General features: G+C 32.2%; 1 protein-coding gene across 1 annotated transcript in view; it reads left to right on the top strand.

Annotated features, from left to right (window-relative positions):
- GBE1 (1,4-alpha-glucan branching enzyme 1) overlaps positions 1 to 25,648 on the top strand; it is a 253,230-nt gene that overhangs the window by 105,294 nt on the left and 122,288 nt on the right. The window contains 4 exon segments of the mRNA XM_033134959.1: positions 18,263 to 18,388; positions 19,205 to 19,340; positions 21,643 to 21,733; positions 25,122 to 25,331. Coding sequence (XP_032990850.1) covers positions 18,263 to 18,388; positions 19,205 to 19,340; positions 21,643 to 21,733; positions 25,122 to 25,331 — 563 coding nt within the window.

Here is a 25,648-nt window from a genome sequence, read left to right as displayed (position 1 = left end):
CTACCTGTGTTTCAGAGAACAACGTGTCTTCATGTCCTCTTGAGTAGTGTGGTAACAGCAGGATGTATACTAATGTGGATGGCCTGTGTTCATTTGCCATTTCTAGCACTTGCTACCTGTGTGACGGTTGGCAAATCACATGCTTACCTCACTGGCTTCCTCCATAGTGGGAATAATCATAGTACTTAGCCCTTAGAATTGATGAGAGCATAAAAGCATTTTCAATAATGCCTGGTACTCAGTTAAAGCTCCTTAATCTTAACTTTTTAGTTTTCCACGTGTATGCTCAGCGTTCATGTGTTTTATTCTTTGAAAGGTCCCATCTTTGAAGACTTTGTGAGTACAGGCCAAGCGTTTTATAAATTTGTATACAACAAAGCAGGATCTGATGGTTGTCTATAAATCAGCGTCATTTCACTCTCTACAAAATGCTCAGTTTCTTGAGACTCAGCTGGTGTGTTCATGGAATCAATCCCACCAATGACTGAAAATCCACGAGAGTGTTTGTCAGTGTGCTGTGCCTGGCAATTATTCATGTGAAGAACTTTATGTGGTTTTGAACATTCGTTTTCTTAATTCACCATTTAAATTTTAAGAATCTTGGAACTGTGAATAAAAACTTTGTACAACTTCAAAAGAAATCTTAATGAAATGTTATGGGAGAGATCAAGGGGACTATGAGACCAAAATGAAACTACCACAGTGAAGATGGAGAATCCTTAATGAAGAAAGGAACTATTGGAAATGAGAAAAGCTAGTTGTTTTGAGACTAATCAAATACAAGGACTGGATGTGAATAATCAATGAGATCTAATCAATGGGAAAAAGCATATTATAGGAAATGTATTAAACTGTGAGTACAGGCATGAATTTGATGCTGTTCTTACATTGCACACACGTTTTATGCATTCAGTAACCACATGAACCTTTCGTATTTTGTCAAGACAAGTCCCATGGTCTTTTCAAGTGACCTCTAACAAGTCACAAGAACAAATTTGGCTGTTTCTGCTTATAACTCCTGAAGCCTATCAACTATATACTGACTTACCACTTAGTACAATTATTTTGTATTTTATGTAATTGCTCGAACATACTACATTGAAATTTGCTTAAAAATATAAAGGACATTTTAATTTATCGTATTTTATAAGTAATAGATGAAACAAATTTCCTAGGCTGATGGGTAGTGAGAACGTATTCTAAAAGAGAGATGCCTTTGCAAAAGGATATGTACCTTTAATATGTTTCACCCTTATTAAAGGGTAATTCACACACATAAATTGTATACTACCAAGCAAATATTTGCTTTTCTTCGATTAGATGCTTTATATCGTTTATAAATAATCCTTATTTATGAAGAGAGGCTTCTACCAGACTTGAAAGATCATAATTTAAATTAGACTGAACTTCAAAAGTAACAGATATTTGAAAATAAGGAATTTTATAGTTTAGACTTATTAGACAATTCTGTTTTGTTGGTCTAATTAGTTTCAAATAAGATATTTTTCTAGAACAGTAAATGGTGAATTTAATATAGTTTAACTTTTTAGTTCTGGGTTTCAATTGTGCATGTGTTCTTGTAGGTTTTGGGAGGGATGAGGGAAAGTAATCCTATACAAAGACACAAAATATATTCGTGCATATGCACTCATATACAGCTGTTAATTTTAAATATCTGGACATATTGCAAAAATACATTTGCAGTAATAAATATGAATCAAAAATTTCTAAGTGAGGTAATCTGATGAGATTCAAGTGTAAAATTGACATTTAACATGAGGAAACAAGCTCATTTTTTAACTTGTAAATCAACATAACCTTACAATTTACTTATCACTCTCAAAAGGTATGCTCTTCTCTTGTTCTCCCCAAATGGTAAACTTAACAGTTCTTTTACCTTTTGTCTTTCTGTTACACTTACCTTTAGTCAAGAAGTTTAGCTGATTCTACCTCTATAGGACTTTTTTGAATGTTGTCCTTTCATTTGTAGCCTGGGCCTTCGTTGCCTTTTGTTTGAATTACCCCCGTGGCTTCCCTTGTGCACCACAGAAGATAGTAGTTTTCAAAGATAGCTTTGTATGGCCATCACAGGAAGAGGTCTGTATTTTAAGAGCTCCTAATAATTTTGATGGGTGGCAAATTTAGAACTACTGGCCTTATAGAAATAACTTTGGGCAAGAGGTCCGGTACTGTGGGTTATTGTTTGATTTCCAGTAATTAGTTGTTTGATTTTATATCTTGGTTCCTCAGTTTATTTGCTGAATATATTTTACATGTCCCACCCAAAGACTTTTGAAGATACTTTTAAACGATGAAAATTATCGCATGATATAAGTCATTGTTATTTGTCTTGTACTGTTGGTTGCTTAAGAACTTTGCACTTTTTTAGCTGCTACTTAACTCCTCAGTGTGGCATTTTAATTTTCTTCATTAATTGATTAATTGTTTTAAACATGTTCAGCATGTCAATTTCTTATTTGGAGGTGTCTGTAGTCCTCTAGAATCAGGTTTTGTTATTCTCATTGCATTTGTTTGTTTCTATCTCTGAATATCTACTTTATTCCATTCACTTCCTAGAATGACCTATTTTCTGGCTTTGCTTTTCCAAATCTATTTCCTTCTTCAAAATGGCTTAAAAGTCCCTGCCTATAGAAATAACATCATGATTAAACATCTATTTCACATCCTCAGAACTTATATATGCTGTTCTTATTATTCTCTTATGCTGTTTTCTCTATCTGTATATAGGAATATACGTATGTACACATACCCAAAATATTGCTTGCTCTTCATAATGAGCATCCTAGAGTTTGCAAACAAGAAGGAAATTTCGGGATCATCTTTGTCCAACATTCTTGTTTTAGTTAAGAAAATTGAACTCTAAGGAAGTTATGACTTGCCCAAGATCATGCATCTTTTCATGTTATTAAGGTTTGAGACTACAAAATATCAACTTATGCTCATTGCAAAATGAATTATTGTCCTTGCTTAAGGTATAAATAAGAAAATATCAGTAGAGATGCTTTTATTTGCAGTATGTTTCATGACTATAAGTAGTCTTCCATGGATACTGTTCTCCTTTTATGAGTTTAAATTGTTGGAGCATTTTAGTTTGAATTTATATATATATATATATATATATATATATATATATATATATATATAATTTAAAGTATTCAGTATATTCATGCATTTTGTTTGCTTAATAGCTTGTTCTAGTTTAACCCTTGCTTAACAGTCCTATGAGGTATAGATACTATAATTATTCTCAGTTTCAGTTGAAGAAAGTGGATGTTAGCTAGATTAAATATTTTGTCCCATGTCATAAGTGGTTGATACAATAATCACTTATGAGATGATTATCTGAGATGTTTACTTTCTGCTCTATTTTCTGCAAAATATTGTAATTGAGAGAACTGTAGTAGTGAACTACCTCAAACCTTAATTACATGGTGTGGAAACTTGGTGATTTGGCCACATGCTGATTAAGAGAAACAAACAACCATTTATTTTTAACTGTAATTACATAGAAAGTGGATAAAATAAATAAATATGGTAAATAGCATGCTGAATAAATAGGTGCCCTGTTTTCAACTGATTTTTCTTTCTTGTGTTTTATATTTTATATATATGTGTGTATGTGTGTATTTAACCAAGGACAGTTTCATATTGTTTTTAGAATAGACTTTTCTAGAGAGTGATACCTTTGCTTTTATCAAGTTGAATTAATATCTGGGATTTGATCCCTTCTTTCATTATTGGTGTGTCTGATTTGATCATAATATAGCTCAAATATTTCTTTGCCTTGAGCTTTTTAATTCATCGATTAATTTTCTTTTTCTTAATTTAGAAACTAGATATTATTATTTTTTTCATAATGCAGTACACTTTTAAAAGTTTGTTTTAATTTGTAAAGTACGTGTTGTGTACGTTATCTCAGTAGGAAGCCCCCAGGTACAGCATTTAGTATTCATATTTTTAATAATCACTGAAAGAAATGGATAGCATTCTGTCTCTGCTTCTGCTGAACAATACTAAATCTCATTTTCAAATAATAACAAGAACCTATAATTTGTAGTTACCATAACATCTGTGGTCTCTGATCTGTTTTTTTCAAAATCTGAACAACTGTAAGACTTCTGTCATATTTTTATTTTATAATTGATAGCTCCATAAAATAGTTGGAGCAGCTTCCATTTTATTATTGTGGATCATGATATTTTTCATAGATTTAACTGTTCTCCTTAGGCAATTAAAATGATAAGGCTAAAATAAACACATAAAGTATTTTCTTAAAATTATTTTATTTCAGTAACTCAGTAAGTTGTACTTGAATATATCATTTCTGTATCAAATCCATATATTTGTGGCAGTGGAGTTATATCTCCCTCTTTTGGAAAGCCAAGGCATGGCATTTTGATTGCAATCGAGCTATTCTTTACAGATTTTCAGTTTACATAATTTCCTGAGCATACAGATGTAAAACAAATATTTTCCTTTGACATGGTTTTCCTTTAGAATTTTATAGCATTTATAAAAAAGTTAAACTTCTGTATCCATATGCATATATATATATGTATATATATATATATACACATATATACATATATATGCATATGTTTAGACTTGAGAACTACAGGCCATTTGAGATGTGTTTCAACCCAGCAAAACTAATTTTTCTATTTGAAATGCTTTTCTTTTTATTTATAGAGAGTCCCTTTTACATTTTTGTGATTATTAAACATGATTCATAACATCTGTTGAAAAGCAGAATTTAAAAGAATTAAGGAATATAGAAAGAAAACTGCAAAGCAGCTTTTCTTAAAATTATCAACAGTTTATCTCCCTGCTACCATTCACTGTTTTAGTTTTTGTGGATATTCATTCTGATCTGTTTCTAGGCATTTAGAAACTGTCTTTCTCCTTGTCTCTCTGCCTCTCTAAATTTATATGCTTTTTATTATCACAGAAATGGGGTTATTCTATGCCGGTTGGTTTCCAATTTCCTTTTTACCCCCACTCATTATATCACGTACATCTCAAAAGTTACATTAGTATTTTACTTGAATCAACTCTACACTCATATTAATGGAGTAATGCTTACGTGTAGAAACTATTTACTCTGGCTAAGTAGTCTACCTTGGCATAACTATTATAAAAATAAGTAAAAGTTCATGAATATTCTTAATGCACATCCCATACATCTGTTTCTTTTAACAGCTAAAGTAATTTTATAATAATTTTGTGCGTTCTTGAGGTAATAAAATCAGCGCCCCGCCTGCACTACCATTGCTTAAAGAACAAAGTTTTATTTTCTATCATCTGGGCTGTTGAAGTGCTCTGAATTTACCTGTAAATTGTTCAGTAATATTGAGTGTCTTGCATAGATTTTACTGTGTACCCTTTTGTAATTTAGCCTGCAGAATATGAAGAAGCACTTCAGATTAACAGATTTTTTTCAGTTAACCATTACCATATTGTAAGAAGACTACTTAGATGTCATATATAAAAAGAAAATGTTTGCAAGAGTCAATTGGTTCTTTTACTTTATCTTTATACAGTCACATCTAACATCAATTTGGTAGTTTTCATTTGTTTGTTTGATTTTCATAAATGACTTTCAGAACTTATTCAATTAGCATTCCTAAGAGTTTGAAAACACTACTTCAGCGTACAGAATCTAAATGGGTCCTGTACAATGATATATGAATCTATATGTATACGGATTACTGTTATAAAATGTGGTTGTGAACTGCTTCTGAATTGAAGGAGAAAAACTCTCAGAATAGGCTTTAGTTCATATACAAATTGGAATGTAATGAAATAGTATAATTTGAAGAAAATGCAGATAATACTTTTTATTGTTACCTTTGTAAATAACCATGTCATTGACATTTGCTTATTTGTATTAAGCTGGATTTACTTTACCATTATGCTTAATATTGTTAGTTTATGACGGCCAATTAATTCTATGTCATTTACTTAAGAGGTCACATTTACAGTCATTTTAAGAAGTTTGAAGTGATGATAATAATGAAATAAGCCGTAATGTCTCGCACTGGTAATTACAGTGGGAGATATTTGCAAATCTCTGTTCTTGTGAATATTTTCACCATTCTTCCAAATGAACCTGCTAATCAGACATGTAAGTAATACTCCACTAACCAGTAAATCTTGAAACATTATTTCTGGCAAATAGGTAATTTTACGGTGGGTAGTTGTAATAAATATTTGGTTGATGATATTTTTGAAGCAATTTTAAGCTCTCTTATAAGCATGGTCCTTTCTTGAAGAAACAGCTATAAGCTGTCTCATAAACGACTGTTTCTCATCTAAATAGCTACCTTTACTATTTGTTCTTGAGACATGAACTTGTTTTTAAAGTAATAATTATATCAAAACTAATTCTAACATCTGAAGAAGTTAATCCTGTAGGTGATTTGTTTTTCCTTTCACAGCTTTTTGTTCATTTTCGGCTTGGATCTGGGCATACCTATCTATTTTTGTTCATACTGCTGGTATTGTTTTGACCCTTTTTAGTCTTTTATTTTTGCCCATCTATTCTTGAAATCTGGTGTTTTCTCCTCCAGTTTTTAGGCCTGCTATTCCCAGGTTCTGTCTCCAACTTTTCCTCATCTGAGTCTGTTTATTCCACTTCTTTTTTCAAACTTATCTTGACTTTGCAGTATCGCTTTCCCAATTTGGTGTGTTCTTTTACAGTCATGCCCTACCTAAGGTCAAAATATCTACCTCTTACTTTTTCATGATAATATTATTACTTCTAGTCCTAGTTTAGGTACAAATTGCCCTCACCCCCGAATCCTCAGTCTCCTCTCAGGATTCCTATGTATTGCCAACATCTGTTTCTTCTTGCATGATAATCATAGCAACTTTGCATATAAACTTTAAATTTCAAAATTTTAACATTGAAAACCAGAATCAAGGAGAAAATAATTTTTCCCATGCAAAACACTTGTCTGTGATTATTTCTCATGACAATGCTGATTCTGAATGTATATGTAATTCTGTATAGGGAGGTACAAATGGAAATTAGGAGTATGTGAGGGAATTCATTGTGACTTGTCAAATATCTTTGAGTTTTGCATTATTTATGCTTATGGAGACAGTGACATTTTATTAGAGTAAGCGTCATTTAGAGTTATAAGGCAAAAAAAGATTAATATCCATATAATTTATCTCATGTAATAGTTTCTTCCTTCCAGATCTTGTATGATTGCATCTCCTACCATGTGTCCCCGAAAATAAGACCTAGCCAGACAGTCAGCTCTAATGTGTCTTTTGGAGCAAAAATTAATATAAGACCTGGTCTTATTTTACTATAATATAATACTGGGTCTATAATATAATATAATAATATAATATAATATAATATAATATAATATAATATAATATAGTATAATGTGTTGGGTCTTATATTAATTTTTGCTCCAAAAGATGCCTTAGAGCTGATTGTCCAGCTAGGTCTTATTTTCGGGGAAACACGGTAGGTACAGAAACCTAGCTGCAAGGGAGTGTGAAAAATGTGGTCTTAATATTGGAATTTTGTTATAGGAAGGGATGTCATTAAGTGGTTTGACTAACTGAAGAACAAATAATTCATAAAACATAATACTGAACAGAAAATTTTCCAGTTTTAGTAATAGCTATTAAAGTGACAATGATAAATATTGTTTTGTAAAATGATCTGTGTGATACATAGTATAGAAATTGTGCACTATTTTAATGATGGGTTAAAACTATAGGGTAAGATCAGAAACTTGAATAGATTCACCATATCCTTTTATGAAGGCTTTCCTAAATACAGTGGAAAACTTGATAAGTAAATTTTGTGAGAACATTTATAGGTATACTCAGGACCTCAAATGAGTAAGTGATTGAAGTAAGATTAAATTTAAAAAGTGCTTCAGAATGATAAATTGGTAGGAGGATTAGACTATGAAAAAAGTAATTGTAAATTATTAGGGAATAAGAAATAAATTAAAACATTTTAAGGAAAGATTGAAACAAATTTTATTGCAGAATACATTTTATTACCTTCCAAGGTATTTATTACTATCAAGGTTTAGAGAATACATTCCCTGTAACTCTGGTGTTAGTTTTCTTTCCACCATGAAAAGAAAGTTTTTAAAAATCTGTCCTTTTATTATTGGAACACTGGTCCTTGTAGCTACTACAGTATGTCTTTTGCTCTCTCAGGTCTAGCTTCTGTCTCCTAAAGCTCTAGATTATAGACCACAGAATCAGAATCAAGGGTTACATATAGGGTTGTGGTAGTGGATAGAGAGAGTCGTTGGACATCTTTATTTGAAAATGTTCCTCGTCTAGTTCTCATCGCACATCCAGGGTTGAAAACTGCTGCCAAAGACACATATAAAAGTCTAATATTCTCTTTACTGAATTTAGGAGGAAAATGTTCATATTCCAGACATGTCACAGTTCAGCGTATACAAATCAATTTCAAGTGTTTAATTCCCTCTGTTAAGGCTACAGGGACTGTATAATACATTTTAGAAAGATAACTATAAAAAACATTATTTTTCTCTTTTTATTAGTGCTTATAGAAGTGAATCATATGTATCTAGAAAATTAGACCCTTCATAAATATCTGTTACCTGATTGCTCCCTTTATTTGAACACTGATTCTAGAAATACTTTAAATGTATTAGCAGACTTTCTTTTTCTTATATCCATGTACTGTGAAATATCTTGTACTTATTTTATAATCTTTTATGCTTTTGTCCTTCAGTGTGGGCAGAGCATATTTTAAATGTGATTATAAAGTCTGGAGAATTGAACACTTTCATTTTTCTTTAGCAGTATTTTTTTAAATAAAAGTATTTCATGCTTTTTGTTCTAAATTATGTAGGCTTCAATTTTTTTTTAAAGAGCTTTTATTTCGTATTTGATCTTTTAATGCAGTATAAGAAAAAGAAAGAAAATTACATTTTATGACTGTTTAGATGGATATTATTTTTGGTTACGTTTAATAGAAGTATTTGCACTTTGACCAAGAGTGCCTTCAAATAATAATGAATAAAGGTACTCCTACAGGACATAACCTTTTTCTCATGGTAAAGTACATACTATATAATCCTTTTGTGATTTAAATATTTACATTTAACCTGAGTTCTTTTATTGGGTAGCACAGTTGAATGTATGTTAAATGCCACCATGAATGTTTAAACCCTTTGAATTAAAATAATTTTATTTTCCTTTACACTTCAGTCTGTTCACCTATTCTAATATGCCAATAGCGGTAAGCTTTCCCAAGTGACTCCGTGTGTCCTTGATTGGAAAAAAAAAAAAAAAATCATGGACAGATTTTTTTTTTTTTCTTTTTTGGAAAACGGTTAACCATAGGTCACTGCATCTCAGCATATGAATATTTACTAAGCCTGACACAGAAATCAGGTGGGTAATTCCCTAACTTGTGCTGTATCAACCACATTGTCAAAGTTTCCTTGCTTCTCCAGAGGGCTTGTCAAACTGGGAGATCAAAGCTCTTTAGCTGTCCTGTGCCTGTGCTATCTACATAATGGAAATATCTATGTTTAGTAAGTTAAATACACCTGAACTAGGAAACCTTAAAATAAACAGCTCTATTGTGAAGACTCCTATTATATACCACTACTTCCCATCATCACTGTCTCCACCTACAGTGGTCACTTTAATTGTTGACTTTTTATGACCTGTAAAAATGCTATAAAAATTAGTTGACAAAAAATTATCCAATTGCATAGCTTGTGTTAATCTCTCATACAGATAGTCATTATCTGTTTCCTGTTATATTGTTTCATCACTTTCTCATTTCTTGATGGTCATACCTTATTTCCCTATCAATATTTATACACACCTATTTGCAGTTCTCCTTCCCCTAATACCGCCTATATCTGGCAAAAGACATGTCTTTGTGGAAGAAGCCAGGAAAAAAGAATGACAGTGTTGCAATGTATACTATGAGACTTTAATTTATAAAGGATATTTAAATATTAGGAAGAAGTATTTTCATGATTAACTCTTTTCTTTGTCATTAATTATATTCTTGGAGATATCAGCCTCAATATGTAGTTAATATATAATTGAATGTTTTCGCAAAAGATCTTACGATTTTTAGAATTATATATTCTATATCTAGTTTCTGGAATTTCTCTAGATTTCTTCTAAGGGCTGAATTACTTCTTTTTTCCCACCTCCCATTCTCTATAATTTACTTCATTGCAAGTAGCACTTAGAATGATTGCTTAAGAATGATATTCTTTTGTTCAAATGATTTCATTTATCATCAAACAGACTTTTGTAATTATACTTAATAAAATATTTTAGAGAGAGGTTTAACTCATCTTACGATAGTATCACCCCCATTCTAACACTTCTGAAAATACCTCTTAGATTTTTGTATTGATATTATACTAGATTATAACTCTGTTTACTTAATAGAATTCTAGCCTTCACTGCACATGGATGAGTCTCTTTGAAGCTCACTTTTTCAGTAATGAAAACTCACTGATTTTTTCCCCTTTTCATAGCTTTTTTCTTTTATTACTATATTGATCTTTCAATATCTTGGAAGTTTAAATCCTATATTTTTATATCATCTGTAATTCATTTGTTTTCTTGTCTAAGACACCTAATCAATCTTTACCCAGTTACAACATTTCAGCATTGTTCTTATTCTTTTCACTTTGGAGTAGTTATTCTCACTTGCTCAGGGATATCATTTTCGATGCCTGCTTGCTAAACCTCAGATAATCCTTTTGGATTTTGTCTTTTTGTAGTGATCTCTCTTTATAAGGTTTTTGTTCAGGTAATGTACCTGAAATGAAGCAAACAGTTTATCAGTTCTACTTAGTTTTTTTTTTTTTTTTCTTTTTTAAAGATTTCTCTCAGTGAAAATAGAAACAGGAAACAATATTATAGTTATAATACTTCTTAACTAGACTAGAAGATTGGGGAAGTAGGGTGGAAACCTTTGGGAATAAAATTCCTTTTTATAGGTACAGGAACATCTGTCTCTAAATCATTCTAAATAAGGACTTGCTTTTAAAAGAAACTACTACTGTTCCATCTCATTTTTTTTAAACAGTATTCTGCAAGTTTCTTTTCATGTGTAAGTATTATTGAAATGAATGTTTATATCTCTAATTCTACAATTGGTATTAAATCAGGAGCAAAGTAGCTATGAGTATTATACCTCAAAAACCTCAAAAATAGTCTTTTTGTTCTGTACATTGGTGTCCTCTGTGCCATAGTTTAGTATAATTTCATCTGATACTTGTTTTTGTCACATTACAAATTCAGTTTTCAAAACAAATAGACGTAATCTTTTCTGTCAAGGAAAGTTCTTTTTTATTAGTGACTTCATTTCTTTTAGAAAATCCTTTTACTATTCCTACACACAGTGTTGTTATTGGATTCAACCTGGCAAAATTTTCTTGGTTCTTATTTAAAAAACAAAACAAAAACAAAGCTGAATTGTGATAGCATGTTTTAAAATAAGAAATCCCATACAAAGCTAAAATAATGGGAGATGATTAAAATTTATTAATAGATTATTGCTTTTGAAGTTCAGCTGATTTCTGTCTTTTCCTTAGTCAAGCTACTAGCAAGGATGTCACCTCTTGTTTTGTATATTGTCCGATACTGGGTTACATAATCGCTTGAAGGGCTTAATCTAACCATTGAATCTCTTTTCCACTTCCCTCAATCCCTGAACATTATAGATTATATCACAAGGACATGATAATTTTCAGAGATGATTTTATATGCATATGGCTTGTGTAAGGTTGTTTGATCAATTGAAAATTATGAAGTAAATTATGATTTCAAGATAGGAATCTCGAAAATGTATGAACTATAGTATCCAGATAAAATTAACAGAAAATTTTAAGAATTTCAAAAAATAATATTATGTTTACTTGATACCTGTAACAGGTTCATTATATAACTAATGGTAATATCAGTTACTCATATAGCTCATATGTAATCCTAATTTATATAATTTTAATAATAAATTATATGTAGTTTTATTAAAGTTTATCCACAAGTGTTCATTTACATACCAGGGCATTATTATTATTAGAAAAATGCCTCGATACTTTTATTGGTGTCTTAGTTTTCTTCCCTTATTTATTTAAAAATTAACACAGAGTACATAATGATACCTGTTAGTATCAATTAGTGTGTCTGATAATCCTGATTGGAAAATTCAGAATGAAATTTCTTCAGTGAACATTATCATTATTATTATTGTTATTATTTTATTATTTTTCAAACTGATCATCTATTTATTTAAATAGTCTAATGTCCGTATAATGAAGCAAATATGCCAGGTATTGGGTAGAAAAAATAGCGACTTAGCTTTTCCTTGTGGTAAATTTCAAGCCTTTATTTGTGTCATGTAAAGAGTGATTCTTTTTGTTTGATCTCTGAAAATAATTACATGGGTGTAGGCAAGCAATAAAAATTGCACATTGCAAATTCACTTTTTTGAAGGATCCCCTATCAGTTCTGAAGCTCAGCAACATTTATTCTGAAGGAGTTTGCGTTTCCTGGAAATCGTCAAGGAGATTTTACCTTGTTTAGTAAAGGTCACTGCAATGCTTTGGAATATGTTTGTCTTCTTTCAGGAGTAAGAAGTTAATAAGAGATAAAATGTGTTATTTAGACAATTCATTAAGATTACTTTATCTTTTAACTCTTTCTGGCACTGACAAAGTTTAAATTTTAAGTACATTCCATTTTATTCTTCGAAAAGTTTTTGCCTCCGATTTTGCCTTTATGGTTGTATTAGTTTCCAATGGATGCTGCGAAAATGTGGTGGCTTTAAACAACAAAAATTTGTTCACTCACAGTTTTGGAGACCAGAAGTTAAAGAGCAGTATAACCTGGCTAAAGTCAAGGTGTTGGCAGAGACACACCCTCTCTGGAAGCTCTAGGGTGGACTCCGTTCATTAGCACGTCCATCTTCTGGTGGCTGCTGGCATTCCTTGGCTAGCGTCTGCATCACTGCAGTCTCTGCCTCCTTGGCCACATGACTTTTTCCTTTCTGTCTGGTGTAAAATATCCCTCTGCCTTTCTCTGTTAAGGATATATGTGATTGCCTTTCTGGATAATCTTTCCATTTTAAGATCCTTTTATCACATCTTAAGATCCATTTTTGCCATATAAAGTATCATTCACAGATTCTAGAGAAAAGGATGTGGACATCTGAGAGGCTGTTTTTCAGCCTCCCTAAATGGCAAAGAGATTCTTTCGCACATAAACTTACTAAATATTAAAATTGGTTCAAACAGGAATAACAAAACTGTGAAAAAATGTATATTCTCAGTTCCTTTTTTTTTTTACAAAGATTAGTAAAATTTTAGTTGAATTAAAATAGGATTTTAGAGCTTTTTAAAGATTATATTATGTAATTTAAAGTTTTGATTATATCTATGTATTTTAAAATAAGGTTTATATTACATTATTTGTAAATATTAAAACCACACCCTTACATCTTCAGGATTCTGGTCATTGGTAGAATCATCAGATTCTCCTCTGAAATATCACAATTTTCCTACTTAATTATGAACACTTTCTCTATTTTTGTTCCACACACTTCTAAAAATTAAGAATAAACTGCAATATGTCCTGTATGTATGTGTGTACATTTCTTTCTCTCTCTCTCTCTACACACACACACACACACATATAATACACAGATGTAGATATATTTCAGCAACATTTTGTACGTACGGACAATATTGATGTTTGCATTGCACATTGGTATGGCTGTGCCCATTGTTTTAGATATATATTTTATATATGTTATAAATTACATATTTTATATACTGATATATTTGTATATTGTATATATAATATCAATTATATTAGATATTGTATATATTAGAGGGAATTTAAAAGAGGAGGAGATAACATTGATTTATAAATTCGGAATGATTTTGCTTGGTTATTTACTTTGACCTGTACCTCATTAAGCAGTTATCTTTATGAATATCTTTTCACCCCTCTTTAAGCAACTTTTTTTCTTTTTTTAAAGGTTTTCCTCATAGCATGTAGTTGTGATTTGGGTAGTATAATCAGGGCGAACTGCATTATATTATTTAACATCCATGTCTTGTCTCTTGGCTAGCCACACATTCACTCATGAAACCCAGAGTTACATACAATAATACTTTGCAGAATCTACTAACACTTCTAATGAGCTGAGCACATCCGCTGTTTTTATGTAAAATTGTCGGCCACCTGAGGAGCATCTTATCTCAGTAATTTTCCAGTCCATGTTTGGCAAGAAGCATTTCAAAATATAGTCCAAAAATGAATGAATACACACACACGTTTTAGGTCTTCAGTATTTTACCAAAATGTTTCTGAAATAGTGTATATTTCAGTTCTAAATGACATTTTCTAAGTAAAATTGGACTTCATACAGTTCACTAAGTCAAATTAGGTTTTGCACAGGTTTCTTTTATTCACTTTTTAATGTAATTTAATAATGTATTTGATGATAACCTCCCATAAGTCAAAGAGTTAATTTGGCTTATTAAAAAAGGAACCTAATTTGGATCATTTTTACCATGATCCAAAATGTTACAGTTTTACAAAATAGCTATTTCCCCTCTAAAAAATTTGTCATATTATTTTCATTAGTATATTAATTTAATGTGATTTGATGCATTTTTAAAGTTCTATTTTTAACACTGTATGAATATAGTTAAGGTACACAATATACTAACTGAGTAACACAGATCCAGGAATATGTGTGCAATTATATAATAAATATATGTGTAATCCTTATTGAAATATGTATTTTTTTTCTAATTATAGAAGCTCTACAAGTGAAATGAAGTGATAATATAGAAACATACAACTGGAAAATAAAAGCTACTAATCTCTATCCATAGCCAACCAGCTCAATATTTTTTCTATGTATCTTTTGAAATAAGTTATTAGTTTGTGTGCATTTTTACATTAGGAAGCTACAGTACATTTTTTATAACTTGAAAAAATTTTTTCTTGCAACCTTCAATATAATTCAATAGTATAATTTTTAAAGTTATACATTATTCAGTCATTCCCTCTTTGCTAATGAAAGTAACATTAAGATTAATAGACAAGGATATAGTTCTTTGCGCACATTTCTGATATGTCCACAGGGCAGACTTCTATAATTTCAATTGCTGACTCACTGAAGTTTACTTGTTTTGAATTTTTGATGCATGTTGCCCAAATTGCTATTTAGAACTTTTATACTGTGTCCTACTCATACTAGTAGTGTATAAGACTTCCAATTTGGTATTACCACGTGACCTCTTTTACCCATCAGATGTTAGGCTTATTGTTAATAGATCATTCAAGCTAGCTCTTTCTTTTCAATTTGCTATAATGGCATATGCTATTTTGAGGTTGCAAATTAAATTATATAAATTCTTATCATCTAAAAAATTTTTTCAACGGGATCTGAACTCGCAAATAAAAATCTCAGAAGTACCTACCCTCTTCTCTGCCCCACGCCTACCCCTGCAAAAAAAAAAAGGTTGTGAGCAAAATTTAGTCCAGCAAGGTTATGTTCTTTGCCCATTTGCATGTCTCCCAAGTTTGGTTTATTTAGATTTATCACAATACTTTCAGCTGGTTATCAAAACAATTTAGGAATAGCAAATCAAAAGTGAGGGAGGTGGTTATTATAGGCAAGTATATTGGTTAGGGAAGTCTAAACCGCTGTACAAAGATACCTCCAAAATTCAGGAGCCTAAAGAACAGAGAAGTGAATTTACCTTTATGTAATGACCACAGACAAGTGTTCCAGATTTGGTGGGAAGCTCTGTTCTACATATCATTAAGGGACCGAGGCTATTATTTTATTACGAAGGAAGAAGGAGGGAATTCGATAATTAAAAATTTGCACCGCAAGAAGCAACACTAGTAGAAATAACTGATAGATATGTCTAATAGAAAACAGTGATAGAAATGGAGAAATCAAACTTTTGGAAACAAATACATTGAAGTCCTTCAGTGAATGAGTAAATAATCTGTTGTCAGGTGCAGGATTTGATTTTACCTTACCTACAGTCTTCTAAGTTAACCTCTTACTGTTTCATGGATTCTGGCAGAAAACAGGACTCCTGAGTCAGAGACAAATGGTTTTATTACTCATGACACAGTAAGCAGTATGAGCATCATATTTGCATTGATCCCACCCTGCATTCCAAATCCCACAGGGTTAACAACAGTGTGGTCCAGATGGATGTTACTCACACAGTTGGTTTGCCTCATAGCTGAGGAATATTCACCTTGGGGAATCCATTCTTCTATAGCAAGCAGGAAGTGAGCCTGTTCTGTGTCTCCAAGGGAGACATTATCATGTTTCTCAGGATTGTTGACACACACAACATGAGAAGTAGCCCCTCTGAAGAAAAAGTCAGGGCCTTGTAGTCTTGGTATACAGCAAAATATGTAGGAGTGTGAGACCCACACAAAGACTGTTCCTTCCAATCCCCGGCCTTCAGTAGCCTTCGGAGACATTTCATGTGTATAGCAAGATAAATTAATGTTCCAAAGAATGGGGAAAATATATTCAGCACAGGGAGGTTCTTCATATTTTTAAAGTTGCAAATCTTCTCTCTGCTGAAAGACACCCTCAAAAATAGTTATTCATTTATGATCATCCTTTGGAGGAGTTGTAGAGCCATTTGCAAAAAAGAGAAAAGATGGATGGATTATGCAGAACGCTATTCATTGGAAACTGATTTCTAGTATTTTATTTCCCCATAGCCTATTTTGGGTTGATGAGAGAGCAAAAGGTCCTTTTCTCAAACATATCACTGCCGTATATTATACTAGATATTCATGTGGCTTGATGCACCTATCTTTTGGGATAAAATACCCCTAAAGTGGGTTGAATTTGTTCATTCGTGTTTTTATGATAATTACTTGAATAACAGCACACTTGGCTGTGATTGGCTCCAATAAGTGGTAGGCATAATGAAGGAAAAAACTGAATTCGTGTATTTCTTTTTACCACGCACCGGCCCCTCCATCATGAATCATGATTTATTTTTTTTTTGGTGTCTGAGGGAAGTGTTGTGGAAGTCCGTTAAGAATAAGGAAATGAGTATGGGAAGCTCTGTGTTCAGCTTTTGGCTCTGCCACTCCATCACTTTGGGATTTTTGGCATCTCACTTAATATTTGTGTCATAAAGATTCTCTGGAACCAAGTGAGCTATGACTATGAAAGTTTTTTCTAAACTTTAAAACATTATACCAATATTTAATTACCAGGAGTTATGCACACTTGAGCTTTTCTCTGTTAAAGGAGACTGAAGAATATGTTCTCTCTTAATGTTGAGAATATAGTATAGCTCTGAATATGAACATTTTTGTTCATACAGCACCTACTTTTAGAAGGTTTAATTAAAAAGGACTTAAAAAAATTCTAATTAAACCACATGGAGCTTTGTTCGTGTAGCTTTCTTTTTTATCTAACGATACTGATAAATCGAAGTCCTCTATTCAATACCAAGTCTAAAATGGTAGATTCAGTAATAATTGTATTTGCATTTTATTGTTATTTTTTATTATTGATAATAATAGTAGTACTATTGGCAAATACAGGATTGGATGGCTAAAGGGGAAAATTTTTGGTTTTGTATGGTAAAAGCATACTTCAAATAGGGATTAGAAGAAGTTAAGAAGGGGTAGAAAATATTTATAGAGTAGTGTGTGTGTGTGTGTGTGTGTTGTGTGCGCGTGGTGTGCACATAATACAAGTGTTAATCAAAACCCATTTTTCTCCTTTAGCTTCTTGAAAATGTTATCATTAATTACTAGGAAAAACAAAAGAGATGGCAATATAACTCGTCACTTTTTAAACTAGAGTAGCATTATTTCCTCCTGATGATTGATTTATCGACAGTAGTTCCCAAATAATATCCATGTCTTTTTATTATCTACTGTATGCTGACTTTAATTAACCACTCTCATGCTTGGTTTGCAATGATTGAAATTGCCAGAGAATCATAAAATATTCAAGTTGGAAGTGACTTTAAGGATCATATACTACAGCAGATGAGGAAAGCAAGCTCCACAGAATTTAAACATCTTTAAGGTCACGCATCTGGATGACAGTTTAGATTCTTAAGATCATTCCTTCTTTTCAGACTTGTAGCCGTACTCATAAACTATTATGCATTATTTTAGTTTTGAAGTATTTTAAAGCAATAGCGTCTTATTCTCTTTGTAGGTCGTTATTAGGAGTAAAAGTGGAGAGATCCTGTATCGTATTTCACCATGGGCGAAGTATGTGGCTCGTGAAGGTGATAATGTGAATTATGATTGGATACACTGGGAACCAGAACACACATATAAAGTGAGAACAACTAATCTTTAAATAAATGCTTGTTCCAATATTTCTAGGAAAATTAATTTTTACTTTTACAACTTTTATAGTAATGTTCAACTTTTCCACTGCTGGTTTAATATTTTACATCATATTGTACCAGTTTGGTATACATCTATCAGAGTCTATCATCTGTAGCCAATAAAACATAAAAGTGAGTTTTTATCATGTGTTTCTGAGATGGGGGAGGGGGAGAAAGCTAAATTTCTACATAGTGACCTATAAGGATTACTGATTAAAAAAAAATTAACCACAATTTCTGATTCATCAAAGACTTTCAATGATGTAATGTTACTCACTGTCGTGGGTTTGAAGCAGGATCAATGTCCTTAGAAAAAGGAATAGTGAAGACATCTCATGAATGTGTTAATAAGGGTAAATTTTAAGGTTGTCTTATTGACAGGAGTTGGGGGTATCTTTGAACTCACTTTTCTGTCCTTTAAGTTATTGAAACTTGTTGATAAGTGCTTGGCATTTAATAATTATGTATGCATTTCACAGCTGTTGTGTTTTCTCTAAGGCTTAGGCTCAAAATATATGTTTACTCAATGATAAGTCATAAACCATTACGTGATTGCTCTTTTAAAATAGATTCATTAACATGATACTAAAAAGGATTTTTTTTCAAAAGAACATTTAATGGATGTAGCCAATGACTTTTATATGTGAAAACGGTTCCAGAGTATTTGACTGAGTTGATTCACCACTTCACTTAACATGCTTAGTCAGTTAGTGTCATCCCTGCATTTCCGTTCCAATTCTATGTGTAATTTTTATATTCTGTAGTTTAAGCATTCCAGACCAAAGAAGCCAAGAGGTCTAAGAATTTATGAATCTCATGTGGGAATTTCTTCTCATGAAGGAAAAGTAGCCTCTTATAAACACTTTACATGTAATATACTACCAAGAATCAAAGACCTTGGTAAGTAATAACTGTGATTTTTGTTCAGATAAAATTTTAATGACTCTGTTCTCTTATTAGAAAAGCTAATTACAACTGTCTCTGTTTTGTGTTGAGATTAAATATGTAATAGATATGCATTTTATTTTAGGCTTCTCAAATTGCCCTGCAATAGTGATAGCATAGAAAAGAGAAATGGGATGAGCACAAGAATTTAAGGCATTATTCCAATGTCAATTTTAAGTAATGTGAACTGATGGCTTACAAAATTGTAGATAAATACGTAAGCATAATTACTTTTTTTTTTACAGGAGAGTACTTTTATCAATTTCAGTGGTCATTGATTAAAACCTGTTCATTTTAGTCTGTTAGGGGAAAAAATATTACATTTGTAAGGTAACTGGAACTCATTTTATAGCAGTGTCGTGTGTGTGTGTGTGTTTGTGTGTGTGTACATGTAATACATACACATATCTAGCTCTTGTCTGGGTGACACATTTGACAAATATTTATGGTGCTTCTGTGTGAGACAAATTGTTCTAGATGTTTGTATATGGGACTATAATGACACAGGCTCTGTCTTCATGGGAACAACCAGGAGAGTGAATAGTGTCCTGCTGAACTATAGATTCAGTAACGCTTTAAATCTGTTCTTTTTATTATTATAGTTGATGCTTCTTTATTATTTCACAACATATTAGCACCGGCTCTAAAGCCTAATTGGGAAGATAAAATACATTTAATTATTCTGCTTTTACTAAACAGTCCAAATTTTGGCTAGAGGAAAGTTTTGCAACTTATGGTTAAAGTTTGCAGTTATATACGGATCTGGGATTATCTGTGATGATGAAGTCAGGTTCCAGAAACCAAAATTAAATAAATTTAAGGAGAATTTAATATGAGTTATAGTTAATAGATATTATATTAAAACTGTTGTGTTTGAGATGTTCTGTCGTTTCGTAATGTAACAAATGGTTTATGTTCCAGTTCTTATATTATAGAACGTGTGGCAGAATAAGGATTCTCTCATTCATCTTTGTGTTTGAATTGCCTGGGCCACTATTCTGAACATAAATAAATCCGGAAATGATTAATGCCATAAAATTAATAATAAAAACTATAAATTGGTGCTTGAGCATAAGAATATTTACTATATAATAGAGAAGTAAACTGCAAGCTATATTTTGGTATGAAGCATATAGTTGATTTATGTTATCTGAACAGTAGTTCATATACATATTTCTATATAGCCAGACAGTTAATTTAATTTTCTTTTTACAATAAAAAGGCCAACAATTATACCTTTTCAGCAGATTATAAACCATGGAGTTTGTTATTTTTTAAACTTATGAATCTCTAATTTTGAATGTGAATTTGTAATTGTTCCAATATACAGTTACTGAAATATGTGCAAGAGAACCTATATTGACATGAATTTAACTTTGAAAACAGAATATTTTCTATGTATGTTGCAGAAATGTAACTTTCAGGGCAATCAAGTCATATTTGGAAATATTAGCAAATTGTACTTGGAAGAAGAAAAACCTGATTTTTTTTTAGTTTTTTTTTTTTTTTTTAAAGAATACAAGTTTCTTCTCTGATTATTTGCTTCCATTAAAAACACATTAGTAAAGACTTACGTGTTACAGATTTTTGAAAAGGCAGTTCCTACCTTTCTGAATCACTTCATTTAGTATTAGAGCAAATTGTTTTCAGATAGAGAAAAAGAACGTTGTGTATATGTGTGCATACATGTGCACACATGCAAATTTGGAGTAATTTTATAGGTGCAAGCAACAGTGGAATGTAGAAGAATTAATGCTGATTCTGTAAAAGCCACCTTGTTGAAAATGGATTTGTTGCTATATCTCATGCTATCTAGTAGAAAAACTGAAATATAAAGAAAAAGTAAAATAAAAAGTATCTGGCATGTGATTGGTTACTTTTATTCAGCATTCATAATCTTCAGTATGAATATTACAAGTGTAACTGGAGTTTAGCATATGCAGATTGCCATCTTTAATATTCTAAATCCAAATTAAGAGTATATTTGCATATAATTTATTACTTGTTAAAATGAAGACATTTGAAATACCTATTATAGATTGTAACTCTCAAAAGCTGTCCGATTTTGTGTTAGAAGTTCAGACAAGCAAAATGTGTTAAAGTAGTGGAACTTTTCAAATTGACCAAGTCATTTATATGTAAATGATTATATGCAAAATTTAATATCTTTAGAACAAGGATTCTGTGTTCCTATATATTTTTATTACTTTTTTTTCTAACTTTGCTTTTAACTTCTCTTTTACCTTTACTTATATAGGATACAACTGCATTCAGCTGATGGCGATCATGGAACACGTTTATTATGCCTGTTTTGGTTACCAAATCACAAGCTTCTTTGCAGCTTCAAGGTAAAATGAAAGACTCATTATATCCATTCTTCTTTGGGCAAAAAAAAAAAATAAATAAATAAATAAATAAATAAATAAATAAATAAATAAATAAAAATAAATAAAATAATTTTTATATTTTATATCAGGCTGTTTTGTAACCTATTTTAGGGTTAACAGATTTAATAGTAGCTGAGCATTTTTACTAATATCATAGACTCTCTTCTCATCTAGCCTTAGAGATTGGACTTGATTTAACATTGGTTTTCATGAAATGATTTCTGATCAAGAATGTCCAGTTACCTGCTGAAATTTTCATGCACTTGGAGGCCCAAGCTTTAATCAGAAAATCGTGTCCTACGGAAGTCATTATTGCCAGAGCTCACTTTTATGGAAAGAGATTGACTCATGTAAGAAGGTGACTGAGGAGTCGATTGGTAGGACATACACTACCCACAGAAGGACAGTCCTTTTTCTCAGGCTGAAATCCAAGGAATGTGGCTCTCTGGAAAGAAAGACACCATGGGGTCCTCTGCAACTGACGAGGTGCTGACCTGAATGACCACAAGTTGCACAAGTCTGACATTGTCTCTGCCTCATGGAGCTCTCATTATGGTAGAATATAGATATTAATCCAATAATCATACACTTCATGGTTTCTACCGATAATAAAAGCTATGAAGAAAATGATGGTGCTATAATAGCATGGAATCAGAGAGCTAATCAGTTAGATTAGACATGAACCGATGTTGGAACTGAGATCTAAAACCTGATTAACTGGGGGGAGCAGTGAAGTGGCAATAGGTAAATAGAATTCCAGACATAAAAAAAAGATTAATTTAACTGTTTCTCTTTTCAGTAGTTCCTCTTGAATAAGTTATTGTTACTTACTACCTCTAATTCCTCCACTTTTCTTCTTTCTTGAACTCATTCCAAGTAGTCTCTGCACCTCTTCACTAAAATTACTCCAGGGTACGGATGGCCTACACACTGTCAAGTCCAAAGATCCGTCCTTAGCTGACTTGTACTTCCAACAGCATTTGGCACAACGGATACTCCCACATTCTCGGAACTTTTTTCTTCCCTTGACTTTCAGAATAGTATTCCCTCCTGTTCTTTTCCCACCTCTCTTATTGCTTCTTCCTTGTTTCCTTTACTCTCCCTGACCAGTAAAGGTTGGATCTCCCTTGGTTCCATTCTCTTTTGTGTCTATGAAGCACCTTGGGAGTCTCATCAAGCTTCATCCATTCTTATGGCTTTAATGCACTTTATATGCCAACTCCCAAATTTAACTCTCCAGTCCTGACCTCTGTTGTGAACTTTGAACAATGTCTGTTTGGCGTTTGGGTATCTAATACTTAACATGTCCCAAATTAAATTCCTTATCTTAACTTCCAACCTGCCCCTCCTATCATCTTCCCTAGTTCGATAAATGACATCATCATCTCCCAGTTGTGCAAGTCAAACCCCTTTTCATTATACCTAGCTCCTTTTCTCTCCCTCCCTACACTCTGTATCGTAACACCTAACTACCTGAAACCTCAAAATGTATCTCAAATCTGACTGACTCAACTGCTACCATCATGGTCTACGTTGCTGTTCTCTCTTACCCCTATTATTTCAAAGGCCCTTTGGCAAGTAACTCTGTTTGCTCTTGCCCTTCTACCCCTTCCACCCAAGCCTCCTCCTCCCTCCACACATGGACCACTTTCTGCACAATGGTACGTACATATAATATAGAAATGTTTTCTTTAAAATTAATTTCACTAAATTCATTGTATGTATACTCTCTCACTGAAATTTAATTTTGTGTAGCCATTTTAAAATAAAAGTAAGGTCACGTCACTCTCTTGCTCAGAATCATCTAATGATTCCTCTCTTTCAGAATAAAAGCCAAGGTCTTCTATTGGTCCTTAAGACCCTTTGTGATTTGGGTCTTGGCTGCCCCGCTGGTCTCATCTCTTTCTTGGTCATTTCATTCCAGACACACTACTCTATTTGCTATTCTTCAAATGCTCCTAGCTCATTTCTGTCCCTAATACCCATTCTCTCTGAGCCCTCTGCCCCGTAGATATTCACATGTCTTACTCCCTGTATCTTTCAGGCCTTCATACGAATATTGCCTCATGAAACTTTCACTGGTGAACCTACCTATTTAAACGTGCCCTTCCTACCAGTGATTTTCCTTCATTTTTCTTAAGAGAATTTATTGCTATCTGATATTCCACATATCTTGCTTATTTATTTGTTGTCTTCCAACTAGAGTGTAAATTCCATAAAGGCAGTGGTATTTATTTATTTATTTTTCACTGCTGAATCCCCAGAGCATGGACAATTTCATGACATATGGTATATAGCTTAACAAATACTTGTTAAACAAATGGATGGATGAATGAATGAATGAATGATACTTTAGAGCTGTTTATTCATTGATCAATGAGTAGGAAAAAAGGCTAGGTGGCTAGAATAAGGAGAAGAAGGAATAGAGTCTCATAAATCTGAAGTTATTGAAAGGAGCCAGATTAAGCAGTTCAGTAGGTTATGATCAGGACACTGGTATTTATCCTAAGACAGTGGGATCACAAGTCTGATTTTAGGTCGAAGATTACATTATCTTATTTGCATTTTTTAAAGATAGCTCTGTTTGCCCAATGAGGTTGGCTCTTAGAAGACTTACTATATACTAACCACTGTGCTAAACCATGCCAGGTAGTCATAGCCCCTGCTCTCAAGGAGCATATGGTCTAATGAGAAAGACAGACATAGATTAAGATTAAGAAAGGACTTCCTCTTCGGAGTTATTTTTGTTTTTTCTTTTATGTTGACTAGAAAACTGCTTGTTACACAAGCACATGTATATATGGTCTGAGTTACATATCTTTTCTGCTTGGGTGGTGACATATGTGGCATTTTCTCTTGGCCCAGTGGTACCTGAGCACATTTTAGTTTAGGAATAAGTCATTGCAGGAAGGATGGCCTCTATCAAGGCACCAAGGACATTCAAAGAACTACTGTAAGAACTCCCTAACCCCAACCATACACACTCAAAGGGATGGCCAGGTATATGAACAAGAAAGACCATGTTCCCAGGATGAGTTATACTTGGAGATGGAAATCAGAAGCTAGTGTAGAGAAGCAGAGTTTTACGATCTGTCTATTCAAAATGTGAATTTTCTTTGGTATATAAATCTACTTTTAATATCCTGCTTTGAAATTTTTTATTGAATACTTTTAAATGTGTTTAATAACAAATATTAAGCAACTTGGACTTGTATCTAAATATTATACTGCATTTGCATATTTAAAGTAGCTAGTACTATGCTGGTAAAACAATTGATATCCAGTAAATGATTAGCTCCTTGCTTTAAATATGATGTAATCTTGGTTTTGCTGTGTACTTTACTTTTAGCCGCTATGGAGTTCCTGAAGACCTAAAAGAACTGGTTGACACAGCCCACTCAATGGGAATTACAGTCCTCTTAGATGTGGTTCACAGCCATGCTTCAAAAAATTCAGAAGATGGATTGAATATGTTTGATGGGACAGATTCCTGTTATTTTCATTCTGGACCTAGAGGGAATCATGATCTTTGGGATAGTCGATTGTTTGCCTACTGCAGGTACGTACATATAATATAGAAATGTTTTCTTTAAAATTAATTTCACTAAATTCATTGTATGTGTACCGTCTCACTGAAATTTAATTTCTTAATATGATTTTTAATAATTTTATGAAGAATTTTTAACATACTTATAGAATGTACTTTGTTTTGTATAGCATGTCTATTCATGGTAAGTTGCACTAAATTTCAGTTTTACAAATCTTTTGCCATTTAAAATATATCGGTTATATTGTCATTTAAAAGGATTAATATGAAGCATTACTTTCTAAAAGACTACTTTATCAGTTTGAATTAACCATAACAAATCTCCTTTT

This window comes from Rhinolophus ferrumequinum, chromosome 2 (genome assembly GCF_004115265.2).
Source record: "Rhinolophus ferrumequinum isolate MPI-CBG mRhiFer1 chromosome 2, mRhiFer1_v1.p, whole genome shotgun sequence".
NCBI lineage: Eukaryota > Metazoa > Chordata > Mammalia > Chiroptera > Rhinolophidae > Rhinolophus > Rhinolophus ferrumequinum.
This window is presented reverse-complemented; position numbering and strand designations above follow the sequence as displayed.